The 13,635-nt window shown below is 37.3% G+C and overlaps 1 protein-coding gene across 1 annotated transcript; it reads right to left on the bottom strand.

Moving 5' to 3' along the window:
• Nucleotides 1-2,735: 2,735 nt before the first annotated feature.
• On the bottom strand, nucleotides 2,736-12,818 carry LOC129437414 (uncharacterized). The gene is made up of 18 exons (XM_073857867.1): nucleotides 12,601-12,818; nucleotides 9,876-11,837; nucleotides 9,633-9,697; nucleotides 9,475-9,528; nucleotides 9,081-9,185; nucleotides 8,767-8,823; nucleotides 8,577-8,618; nucleotides 8,315-8,359; nucleotides 8,060-8,143; nucleotides 7,839-7,871; nucleotides 7,701-7,751; nucleotides 7,585-7,617; nucleotides 7,448-7,498; nucleotides 5,274-5,306; nucleotides 4,854-5,023; nucleotides 4,203-4,267; nucleotides 3,952-4,052; nucleotides 2,736-3,473 (listed from the first exon to the last, which is right to left on the bottom strand). Exons 4-18 carry the CDS (start codon nucleotides 9,524-9,526, stop codon nucleotides 3,349-3,351), a joined length of 1,047 nt encoding a protein of 348 aa, XP_073713968.1. The 5' UTR covers nucleotides 9,527-9,528; nucleotides 9,633-9,697; nucleotides 9,876-11,837; nucleotides 12,601-12,818; the 3' UTR covers nucleotides 2,736-3,348.
• Nucleotides 12,819-13,635: the final 817 nt, after the last annotated feature.

Here is a 13,635-nt window from a genome sequence, read left to right as displayed (position 1 = left end):
GCACATTGGAGGGCTGGTTTCTCGCCACGGTGCTGAAGACCCGCTCTGACGGAGTACTGGTGGCACTTATGATATTTACGTGCAACCTATTGGAAAACGGAGGAGTCATTAGTTGGGTTTGTAAAATAACGAAATTATAGCTTTTAAATAGAAGAGAAAACATTTTTTGTAAAGAGATATTTTTTAAAAAAAGTTTAAAAGTGCACAACTCTTCTCAAGGGGAAAAAAAGCTATACTTTTCCCCTGACGTGCATCGTTCGGAAAGCGCAGATGAGTTAGTTGGGTTAGTAAAATAAGGAAATTATAGATTTAAGTACAAAATACTAGCCTATTTATATAAAGAGAAATATTGAAATAAAAAGTCTATAAATCTTCTTAAGTGGAAATAATAAAGTAAAATAACGAATAATAATTATATAATAATGAATAATAGTTTTCAATAGGTTGCACGTAATAAATATCTGTGCATAAGTGCCACCAGTACTCCGTCAGCACCGCGGCCAGCAGCCAGCACTCCAATGCGCAGCTTATTAATACCAAACAAAGTGGACAAGTTGGTATTTCCGCCCAGAAACATTGAAATTTAAACATAGTCTGTGAAACATTATGTAAATTCTGCTTCTCGTCTGATTGTTGTTTTCGTTTTCTTGTTCTTGACGTTCGCTGAATTCTGGGTTTATATTTTAAACTGCTGCTTCAGTGCAGTACGAAGCTATTTAACGAGCACGATCTCCCGAGATACTATGCTACTAATAATTCATTAATACGTGCTGTTTTCTTGTGCAAAATTAAATATGTATAGTTAAATGTGTATATACATATATTAACAAAAATAATCATTTGGGCGCACGGACGCCCCAAGGCGTCGGCGGCGCCCTTAGCATTTGCCTATTCCGCCTATGCCCAATGCCGGCCCTGCCACCACCAATAAAGTTTTAACATTATTCTTTAGAAAAACGCCTCCGAGTTTATGAATATTTACACTTACATTATATATTTTGTGAAATGTGTGTTTAAAATAATACATTTCATAACTGTAAAGACAAACAAGCCGCATTGCATGATTTTATAAATACAGAGGTCCATATAAGTATTTTCTAGGGCATGCACCCCAGGAACAAAAGCTTCTTATTTCCCTGCTCTACATATATGAATTTTAATACATCAGAAAACCAAAGAATCAAATACCTATAGATTTCAAACCATGTCAGTATGCAGAAGACTTGTGTTGTTCATTAGGAATACATTGTAATAATTATTTACCATCCTGGGCACACTGCTGCACACTTTCTCTTCTTTTGTTATTTATTTAACTTATGACTTCAACAGGTACTGTTTATTAGGCTTTAAGACTGAATGCAATAAAATGTTCAAGCCAAAATATGAACATTTAAACTCTGTGCACGCGCGCTACGGGTGGATGAAGCGTTGTACCGCGCACGTGATGCATCGCGTTTTCAAGTTCAAGCTTAGCAGTAGTCCAGTGCAACACAGGGAATCTAATCATTATACAGTAAAAACATATCTTCAAGAATTAAAGGGTGGTGTTGAATTTTGTTAATAAACACGCTGAATAACGGAAAGTGAATTACTGGAGGAAGAGAAAGCAGCGCATAAAATTTAGACACCCATGTGCTCAGCTGCAGTAATGTTTCTTGTCCTGTCACCTTGACAGTCACTGCGGTTTTATATTGCTCGTCATTAAACTGCTGTATAATAGTCAGTGTTTGATTACTTACATCTTTCTTGCACTTCCACTAACTGCGCATCAGACCTCTGTGTTGCACCTCTGTCTGCCTGGTTTGATCATTTTATTGGTCATATCGGTTTCATTTTGACTTCATCTTACTTAATAGACCCTTTAACTGTTTGTACACCATGATGACATGGCACCGTATGCGTGCGCATTTAGGCAATGGAGGTATGGCAAGAATCAGCAGTGAAGCAATCTACCCATTTCACAAAAAATTCACACGGCCGCGCCGCTCTCATCTATGAAAAAAAATTTGCACCACCTGCATGCAGAGAGCACGCGCGCTCCCTGCACGACATCCAATCACTGCAGTCCCACGTTGGTTTGGATGTTGGGACCGTACCAGCAGTACAGCTCAGCAGTGGTGTAGTCTACTAGGAATTGTAAAGGATTTCCGTATACCCGCTAAAAATAGCGTGAGGATGCGTAAAATGGTTTTGTGACATTTCAAACTTTTAGTCATAGTGAAGCACTGACCATTAGCATGCTACACTTGCTACTTTAGTGGGTTGAAATGCATCTACATATTAGGCTATATGTTTGGTGTGTTTGACTTTCTGCCGAACTGCGCGATCCAATCGGCATATGAAATTACTATAGCGGCGCAAAGGTGACTGGGGAGCAGACTGGTGTGGCGCTACAAAAACCCACAGCCGAGTGACAGCAAAGTACCGCGAGAGTGATTCCAGTTATCACGTGAAGAAATCCGCTTTGAATCGCTCTCGCAGTACTTTGACATCACCAAGAGGTCTGCTTAGTGCAAATGAAGTCTAACCGGCTTTGACTTTTGACTCGACTTGGGACTTGCCTCATCTTTGACTCGGGACTCGAGGTCAAAGACTTACTTGTGACTTGCATAACAATGACTTTGTCCCACCTCTGCTTATTAGATGTCACATGCCGATCGGTCTGCGCGGCGCAGCAACCCAGCAAGCAATTTTGCGTCTAATAGACGTCTAATAGCCGTCTAAACACCCCCCTGACGTCTAGGCTAAAACAAGGCTAATTTTGGGCTGTCAGTGAAAATCTAGTAGACGTCTATCATAGCCCAAGAATAGACTAGTCATCAAATAGACGTCTATTAAACGTCTATAAATATACATCTAATAGACGGTGAATGTGTGTCTAGGCTAATAAAAGGCTAATTTTGGGCTGTCAGTGAAAATCTAGTAGACGTCTATCATAGACCAATAATAGACTAGTCATCAAATAGACGTCTTTTAAACGTCTACATATATAAGTCTAATAGACGGTGAATGCAGGTCTAGGCTAATAAAAGGCTAAATTTGGGCTGTCAGTGAAAATCTAGTAGACGTCTAACATAGCCCAAGAATAGACTAGTCATTAAATAGACCTGCAATGGCTAAAGAAATCTTTGTAATCCAATATAACAGGTTCTCATAAACGGCAATCATACAAAGAACTTTTTATTACGAAAAAAATTACATTTAATACAACAGAAATTTACATTAGTCAATATAACAAACAAAATTAACAACTTTTACAGCCTAACATAAAAAATGAATACAAAAGAATAAATTACAAAATAAAAATGTTATAAAATTACGTATAAACTCTTGACTAACTAACTACGCTTATTCATTGTATTTACTTTTATATCCCCCACCCCCCGTCCTCCCTGGAGCTTGTTTAAAATGACCCCCAATTGCAGCCTTGACTTCAAGCTCTGTTGCTTCTGGAAAGTTGTTTAAAACTGCATCTGCCAAATAAAAATAAAAAAAATTATAAGACAAGCATTTTTACTTTGTTAATTGTGACAGTCCATGCCTACCAAGCAAAATATGCTTTTGCATGAAAATTTGCATAAATTTGTATCTGTGGACCCAAAAAATTTTCAACTAATCATTGAACTCTGAACGAAAGCAATAAATTGACGTATGCAAGTTTTGCTCCTCTTCTGTAAACTTTTTTTTCATCATAGAACATCAGCGCGTTCACGTCCACTTAAAACCAGTAACTTTACTGAAGACTATTGTATGGGTGTGGTAACCATGGTATAAGCAAAAAGTATTTGAATGTGGTGCTTATAATTATTAAGGCGTTACCACCTTATTAAATTGACCGTCATCAATTACTTCTGACACAGCCAAATGTAATTAAAAGAAATTATTCATCATGTTAAAAAACAAGTAACATTTTACACCATTCAGCCTAAAAACACACACAAATACACTTACCCTTAATAACGGAGAACAGTGCAGTTTTTTCGAAAGCTTTCTTCAGCAATGGACCACCCCCCTTCATATTAAATTGGGACATCAGGGAATTTTTTAAAACTCTAAAATACAAAAGACAATAATATTAACAGTTGCATACTGACTTTTCAAAATGATAAAAGAATTCATATTTTCTGATTTGCGTTGTGACCACATGAAAGACTGTGTTGACAACAATGTCCGATTAATATTGCATGTGTTCTAGAACTAACCTGTCCAGCATTCTCCTTGCACTGTCTTTTAGGTTTCTGCCCCCGATTTGGCACAGCTTACACACCTGAATAGCACATGCCTTTGTTAGTACTTGGGAGAGTATTGTTCATTGTACAAGTGTTTAATAACCTTAAAGGAAGTGTACATATTGTCTGAAAGCCAATGTTGACATTTGAAATCACCCAAACTACATTCTATACCAATAGAATCTGGACCTTCTTTTGATTGACTTGCCCCAGACATACGCAATCCAGGCAACGATGTCGGTTAGTATACACGACCCTTACCGCTGATTGGCTACAAGTGTGTTTTGGTACTTTGCCCAACTACCTTTTCCAAAGCGTTTTTCAGATATTTTCCGCCTTTAAAGGTTAAAGCCCACTGACCTGCAAGTTTTCCGTCAGTAACACGATAAAAATATTCAAACAGACTGAAGGCCTCCAACTCCATATGGAAAAATTGCTATCTCTGAATGCGTAATGGTAAAGCACAACTGACTACATTACTGTAAGTAACAGAGTTATAGCTACTGCCGTTACTAAAAAGCAGGTTGATCCTCATTGTACATAGACTAATATATTTACTGCCATGGTTTTATTACATTGTGTTTAGTTTGCTTTAGAGAGTTTTGCTTTGGAGTGTTTTTTTACCATTGCTGCCTGGGTCCGCTGACTTTCTAACTGCTTTTCAAGGTTTTGGAACTCTTCCTCAGTGGCCAACGTTGACAGGTGGAAATCTGTGTCAGGTTCCACTCTGCATCCAATTCTTCGGAGTTCTTCCTTGATTTCCACGAGCAGCATAAGCACCTTTCTTTGGAATTCTAAATGCATCGTTTTACATTCAATTAACTTAAAAAGATAGCATCACATCACTTATGACACCTACATCCAATGAAGTTTACATGACACAATGGAAACAAAAATCTCTGCCTCCACATGTGTAAGAGGTAACAAGGACTGTGGCATGGCATCAACCAACAGATGAAACAAAGTGGAGACCCTTAACTTAGTCCTTGGGTCGTGATCCACGAAAATCCACAAATATTTCAGTAGCAATTCACTGATACTTACTTTTGTCTGACATGGGAAACTTGTCTTGCTTCTCTGAAAAAAACAAACAAATGTGATACACAATAAATGTCATAATAAAATAATTTTATCAAATGATTCTGAACAAATTAAGAGAATAGTACTGCTATGCTGCCCTTTAAATTTACATCCATTTGTGCAATGCAAACACTGAAAAAACTTCTGCCGTGTTTACAGTATGTCTTATAAACATTAAAAGTTTATGTATTGTTTTTTATTTGCCATAAACATTAAACTGTGCTCGATAATTAGGGGATGAAATTCTCCCTTAATGCGTCATGAAACCCTGCTGTTTCAGCTGCAGTCTAACTCTATCATCTTAAAAAATGCAACCTAAATAGGCGCGGACACTGAGAAGAACGGCGAGGAGTGTGCAAGGCACCTGAATAGTGCCTAAAATACTACGAATAGCGGTATTACAGAAATAATGAAACTTAATATATTTCTTTTAAACAATGGTTAAGTGTTGAATAACTGTATAAAACTCTATAAAACTGTTATAGTTAAAATAATAGCGTGTTTGAAGACAAGGAAAAGTCCTCAGGTAACTCCTGTAGGTCATTCCACTTGCCTCTCATAGCTTTCCTGACCAGATTCATAGTTGATGGTGAGTTTAATCCTGACAGCATCGAGCAAAAATCATCCAATGCATTCACAGAGTTTACAATACAGAACCGCGTATCCAAGTACGATTGTGGTGAGCCTCAGACCCCCCCTCGGCTGCATGGAGCACGTGCACACACAAAAGCGAAACATCTTTGCATTGGTTAGAACACACCATCTCATAAATAATAATAATAACTACAACAACAACATCATCAATGTGTTATTTTTACAATGCCACTTCTAGGGGTGTCCATGGTTAACCGATTAACCGATTAACCGTTAAAAATTATTTAACCGAGTGAAACATTTTGCTCGGTTAAGTGGCATCAGGTGACAGAATTTTCCCACCTGTTAATGCATGCAGACGTGCGCATTTTACTTTCACTTTTGAATTACGCAACTGTTTAAATGCAGCGTTTGCGTAAGCTGCGTTAAATAGCCTATGAATTTGCGTGCAATGCGAGTGCAACAGCTGGTTTAATTCAGTGCTTGAGTCAATGTGGGCAGGTAATTCTCACAGAACCCGCCAGTCCCAAGCAGAGCAACCGGCTACTCCTCCATAAAGCGCTGCTTAAATGATGGGTTTATTATTTTTCTTGATAAAAAATACAACAAAACGATCTCGCTTATATTAAACATTATATATGTACATTATAACAAAAACAAGTAAGCACGCGGCTTCTGCTATCGTCTGGTCATTCAGCTCGCCTCGCAAACTCTGACAGAAATAAATGAAATCTGACACCTGCGGCTGCTCTGTGACGTGACGCGCGTTCAGCTCCGCTGAATTCAGTCAGCAGACACATTCAGTTGTAAGTGTTTGCTCTCTCTAACAAAACTAGATGATTTAATAACAAGGAAATATCAAAACGATGGTGAAAGACGGTGTCGGGGTGGGCAAGTGATCTAACCGGTGAGAGGCTGAAGCACTGGTAATCACCGTTTCACGGACTATCGCGACAAACCCAGCCAACACCAGGGCATCATAGAGAGGCGGCCGCGGAGCCTGCGAGTACCTTCGCCCAGCCTACCATCCCCGCGAACGCAAAAGTCAGTGACATGCTTAAACTGCTCTGTCCTTACCACTGCGTTTTATTTCTACAAATTAATTTTGTTTTAAATGTGGTCCAACCAGTTATTAAAGGTGTTAAAAATTAACTACCCCTTTGTCGTGTGTCTGTATCTCTGGGTTGCGGAGCGCATAATATGGTTAACCGAGTATTAACCGCTAAGGGTGTCAGTTAACGGTTAATGAAAAACTTGAAAACGTGCAGCCCTAGCCACTTCACAGCCTGTGACGTTAGCACTATATGGATTTTAAAACCAGAAGACAAAAATATCACAAAAAAGCTAAAAAATTACCTCGTTTTCCCCTAATATTACAAGATGCTGACATTGGCTTCTATGATGTGCATACAACTAACACGGTTAGCATCTAAAAAAATTTTGGTTAGGGTTCCATGACGCTTTAAATACATAAAAGTAAAAAAGTAAAATGTGCTTAAGAAAAAAATACTCAAGCTTACCATGCAAAATAGTTTCATACTGACCTTGGGAACATCTTGCTTGAGGAGTTCTTGATTGGTGTGTAGTCCTGTTTGCTGTAATGACAAAAAAAGTATTAATTATGAACAGTTTCATCACCAAATAAAATCTCAAATTAAGTCTTTGCAATCCTTTAAGTTACCTTGTGGAGTTTCGTCAGACTGGCCCACGTCCCCTGCAATTGCAATCAAGTTTGAGTATTAAGAAAAATTCACATCGTTTTATAAAGCGTCTTTGCAAACGCAGGTCCATACTAACCTCGGGTATATCTCCCTTGAGGAGTTCTTGGTTTGCGTGAGGTCTTGTTCGCTGTAATGACAAAAAAAAGTATTAATTGTGAACCGTTTCATCACCAAATAAAATCTCAAATTAAGTCTTTGCAATCCTTTAAGTTACCTTGTGGAGTTTCGTCAGACTGGCCCACGTCCCCTGCAATTGCAATTAAGTTTGAGTATTAAGAAAAATTCACATCGTTTTATAAAGCGTCTTTGCAAACGCAGGTCCATATTAACCTCGGGTATATCTCCCTTGAGGAGTCTTAGCAGCTGTAATAACATTATTAAGTATTACTAGTGGGCTATTTCACCACAAAAAATAAAAGGTGTAGTCAGACTGACCTATCTTTTTTGGGTTGCCATTATAAGGGGTTGAAGTGCATGATGGTAAAGGTAATAAATGACCCCTAAATGTTTGCTTTGTCCCTGTAACAGAAAATGTTACATTTGTAATACACAAGTAACAGCAGATTATTGAAGTTACCTAAAAAGTTTTAAACAAAAAGATAAGTCAGTAATTAATTTCCAAAGAAATCACTTCTACTCTCCTTAAATTATCAGGGAAATAAAATGGTCACATAGAAAAGCACATCTTACTTTTTGGTGTTTCAATTTTTGTGGAATCCATAGATTGTGGAGTGCCTTATAGAGTAGTGAAAAGCAACATATGTAAAATGTAAATCAATACTACAATTTAAGGGGAAATTTAAAAAATACATAAATACATAATTATGCACCAAATTTGCATGTCTAACACTAGTATTCAGTAATATTGTTTGTCGACTACCATTATAACTACTACATAGTAATGATTAAGCATCATTAAAAAAGATATATATATATATTTTTTTATTTTTACTTTGTTCAAGGATTGGCGAAAGGTGTTGTCCTTGTTGACTACCTACAAAGAAAAAAGTTAATCAAATGAAGATAAGATCTCAGGCCATCGTTATGTTAGGAATAACATGCATGCAAATCTGAAGGTAAATTCAGAGTACTAGTCGTGAATATAAATACACGTTTCACATAATCATGACAAGTCAACTTACTAGTCATAGCAGAAGGTGGTGTGGCAAAAAGATCCTCTGAAAAATTTTGAAGAGGGTCTAGCAATAAATAAATAAAAGTAATAATGAAATTAGTTTCACCAAAGTGCTTAATCAAGAATGCTTTAATTCACCCACTCTAATGCCAGCCATGAAAGAAGACTAAAGTCTAAAACAAAGCGTAGTAATTTTGCAGCTTTATAGTTCTCTCTTGCTCGAAGACAGAAAGTTCTACGATTAGAAGGAAAGTGATTGAAAAGCAATGCTTTCATCTTGTCGTAGAGAGAAAAACTATAAATAATGAATAATGAACTTACTCTTTCTTGATTTGACCTTAGTCCCAGGGGCAGCTTGTGAGGCAGGGGCAGCTTTTGAGGCAGGGGCAGCACCATATTTATTTGGTGGTAGGGGGAAAGTAGAAACTTTAACATGAAAGAAATACAAAAAAACTTAACATTAAAAAAATGTTACGTAAACATTGACATTTTTATACAAAAGGTAACAATTCTTATATGGTAATCATATCCTATGCAAAAGCATTTAATGGATGAAACAGCCAAAGAGCTCAGAGCCTGGGCTGTTATTATGTCATCCTATAAACTATAGCAAATTAGGTGATTTAAACCGCCTAGTAAGAATTTGAAAAACCTAAAAGATTTGCTGCACATTTTCTCTCTTTTGTAGAATAGCTTTATAAAAAAAATTAACTACCACGGGGCTTCTTTGGGGGTGGAGATGGCAGCAAGGACTCAGATGAGCTCATGTCTAAAATAAATAGCAATATGGTCATAGTATTAATAAATACATTAATCATTTAACATGCATAAACAAAGTTGCTGTGAAAACTGAAAGATGAATAATGTAATTACCTTGGACATACTCCTCGTATCGTTTTTTTTTTGGGAGCACGTCTCAGTCCTTGAAACATAATGGCCTGTGGATGGGACAAATAAAAGATTGGTAAAAATGTGTTCACACTTTAAAAAACAACAACAACGAATGCCAACCTTATATGTAAATACAAGAATGACAAACTCAAATTTCAGGAATAGACAAGTTAGTATTATATTAGTTGACGCCGGCAAAATTCTCACCCAGAAATGTAAACTTACAAGATAGGAACAATCATCAATTAATCCTTAAAGTCATGAAGGAGTGGGAATATGGAAAATCCCTGTGCATGTGGTAAGCACACAGACTTCCTATGCAGATCCGTTGTCTCCAGAAGCTTCCTCTTCATTCTGTTTAGGTCACTGCTCTCCACGTACACAATGTTAATCATCGTTGACTCGCAGGGTAGATCAAATAGCTGCCTTGTGACCTCTGGGTCAATAACATCCACAACCAACATTCCATTTAGCCGCTTTTCTCTCACAAAGACAATGTGCTCGGATTCTAACATGAAGCAGTTATTTGGTGCCTTGGTTGATATGGAGTACGGTTTGCACCTCTGTTGGTTCGGGTGTTGCTGTGTGTTTGCCTTTTCTGACAATCTTTTAGTAACCTGAGCCACTGGATTTTTGCTATTTCTAACCAATTTTTTTATGGACTGAAGGTGATTCTCAAACGGAAAGCAGGACAACTGATTTAATGAGCAATTAAAGTTAAAGACATCGTCAGCAATGTGTTTGATCGAATGGATGTTGTATGTTGGGAAAGTGTCCCCATAGAGTTCAGAACTGGTATCCACAAAGTGCTCCAGCAGGTTTTGGGCATATTCCTGGTAGTGTCCTCTTCGGGCATCATTCTCATCTAAAAGAATGGACATTCCAACTGTTAATGACAAGAAGTGATGATAATGGTCCGGAGACAGAACATCTTTCAACACAAGTGGTCCTGTATACAACAGAAATTGCCGCAGTTCTGTTGCTTTCCAGCGATCAAGTTCAGTCAATGATCTAGGCTGCCTGGCAAACTCTGCCGGCATAGCACCTTTCAGATCTACCAATGTCTCAGAGATTTTTTCAGTCTGCCCCTTTTGCAACCTGCAAATTGCTGGGCCTCGCAATAAAAAGATGAGTAATCTTTTTACAGCTCCAAGAAAAACCAGATGCATGTGGTCAAGAGGAAACTGTGTGACGCATCCGATTCCTAGCTTGGCTAGAGGTGTAAGTTCCTTCTGATGATTTGGATACTGCAAACGACTGAATTTCTCATCAGTCAGTTTCTCACAAGATCCTTTATCTAAGTGGACAACTCTTCCCTCAACTGAAGTGCCCAGTGACAGACAACGCTCACATCCATGCAAGGCATTATGGCTTTTGATGCACTTTAGATATGCTCTTGCTGGAGCATCACATACAAATGCACGCAGTGTTACCTTATGCACTCTGGTTTTGTGTGACACACCATTTTGCATAAGATGCTGCAATTCAGCTATTAAATCACTGAGATATTCATGAATAGGGTCAGGCTTGCTATTGCCATAATACAGAGCAACCAGAAATGGGTCAGCTTTATCAAATTTTGCAAGAATGGGCCAAAAATGGGTTTTACTGGACTTGAATATAGGCAGACCGTCAATGTTTATTGTTAGGTCTATACTGCCTGTAAATAATGAGTTATGGGAAAGGTATTGGAGAATTCCCAGCTCTAAGCCATGGTATGTGTACTGACCACCACAAATGTTTTTTACTTCAAGCCCTGATGGGGTTTGCAAGAGTGTTCTGCTGTCTTTTGGAAGTGTATGTCCATGTCTTCTCAAGATTCCAAGAAGCCCGTTTAGCGCAGCATGCGTTTGATTTGTTGTTGTTGCCCATTCAGCCAAATCTTTACTTAATGATGGTGGGTCGTCTGAATCTGAAGGTTCAAGGTCTGTATTAGAGTCACTGGAATCAACAGTTTCCTTGTAACCATAGTCAGTATCATGAACAACTGAATCATCCACAGTTGATGGACCCTCTTCAGCATCTACTTCCAAAAAAGGACCCTCCTCAGACAAATGTTCTTGTGTCAATGTATCCTCCCCAGAAACATCTTGCACATCTAGATACTCATCCAAGCTGCTACTGGATGCAGCAAGAGCATCAACTCTCTTAGTCGACGCCACTCTCTAAGGTATTGTGGATCCATTACTGTTGATTATAACAATAAAAGTAACATTTTCATTGAGAATGTAACACTGTTAACACATAAAACATGTCTGACTACTAACATCAAATGATATATAAAATGAGAAAGTATTGTATATTTGTGATTATCATTTTACTGAATGTAAAAACTTTTTTTACTTTTACTTGTAATAAAGAATGGTTTAAAAAATTAAAAGTTTCTTAAAAGTATTAGAAACAAATGAGTCTGAGCAGATTAAGATAGAGCTTAAACACATCACATGTTTTCAGCCACCATTTTCTAATAGAAAAACAAGATAGACTATTGGAAAGCTGCTTTAATTATTTTGTGCGAGTTATTTAACGTTACTGTTAATTTAAGTTTTCTGTTATGTTATATTTATTGCTGTGCTTTGTGGCTTTTATACAGGATAACTTGTAATAACCCTTGTCTTTCTCTACAACATTACGTATAACTTCATGTTAAAGTCTTTATATACCACTGTTGGTTTGTAAAGAACGATATTGTTTAGGGCAAAGTACATGCATATAACGTTACTTCACTTTACTGTTTGCCGCTGCCAATATATTCTTATATTTTTTATATTGTCCTATGTGGAGCACTTAAGAAACAATGATGTTACTGTGCACGTGTATGTAGCAATTTAAGCTAACTACAACATGGCTTGCTCTGTACTATTACCCGCTAGAATGTCACGATTCCTACAACAAACAAATAAATACATACATTTTAAACACATGTCAAATTTAAATGAAAAACACTTACCAATTTCGTGGAATTTGCAGATAACGATTTAAAGAATTTATAGATAACGCCTGGATAACACTCCGATAACACAGATGTGGAAAGACTTTAAAATGGTGGAAAGTTCCTCGCGAGATTTGCCACATTTCTTTTTCAAGTCTCGCGTTGCCGGTAGTCATGTTACGGTACCGCTCCATCTAGCGGTCTGGAGTTCTAACTGCATCTTGTTTAACTTTGAAATATGGTAAAATCATATGCGCGACAGCAAAAAAAGCGCTGGGTTGGGCATATAGAATTTAAAATAAATAAAACCAATCACCTTGGATTTACTGGTGACTTTGCATACATGATGAAATACCTTACAATATGTAATTAAATGCATGGTTATTTCTGGGTTAAACGTGGGTTATTCATAGTCGGTCTATTTGTGAGCTAAATAGTGGCTAAGTACAGACGGTGCATAAAACACTTTAAAGAAATGAAACAAAACACCTTAATCGCTTTGAACTTTGTTTACATGATGAAATATCATACATCTCAGAAATCATTTTGGCAAAACAACATGTAATTAAATGCATGGTTATTTCTGGGCTAAACGTGGTTTATTCGTAGTCGGTCTATTTGTGAGCTAAATAGTGGCTAAGTACAGACGGTGCATAAAACACTTTAAAGAAATGAAACAAAACACCTTAATCGCTTTGAACTTTGTTTACATGATGAAATATCATACATCTCAGAAATCATTTTGGCAAAACAACATGTAATTAAATTCATGGTTATTTCTGGGCTAAACGTGGTTTATTCGTAGTCGGTCTATTTATGAGCTAAATTGTGACTACGTACAGACGGTGCATAAAACACTTTAAAGAAATGAAACAAAACACCTTAATCGCTTTGAACTTTGTTTACATGATGAAATATCATACATCTCAGAAATCATTTTGGCAAAACAACATGTAATTAAATTCATGGTTATTTCTGGGCTAAACGTGGTTTATTCGTAGTCGGTCTATTTGTGAGCTAAATAGTGGCTAAGTACAGACGGTGCATAAAACA

The sequence above is a fragment of the Misgurnus anguillicaudatus genome, chromosome 19 (genome assembly GCF_027580225.2).
Source record: "Misgurnus anguillicaudatus chromosome 19, ASM2758022v2, whole genome shotgun sequence".
NCBI classification, from domain to species: domain Eukaryota; kingdom Metazoa; phylum Chordata; class Actinopteri; order Cypriniformes; family Cobitidae; genus Misgurnus; species Misgurnus anguillicaudatus.
Note: the sequence above shows the minus strand (reverse complement) of the source record. Positions and strands in the feature narration are given on the sequence as shown.

Bases quoted from the DNA above. Each gene is read 5' to 3' on its own strand.
- LOC129437414 (XM_073857867.1), bottom strand. From the start codon at position 9,526: ATGAGCTCATCTGAGTCCTTGCTGCCATCTCCACCCCCAAAGAAGCCC. The intron at 8,824-9,080 runs GTAAGTTCATTA...ATTTATTGCTAG, and splicing joins TAAGGTCAAATCAAGAAAGA to ACCCTCTTCAAAATTTTTCA. The intron at 8,144-8,314 runs GTAAGATGTGCT...TTTCTGTTACAG, and splicing joins AAAAATTGAAACACCAAAAA to GGACAAAGCAAACATTTAGG.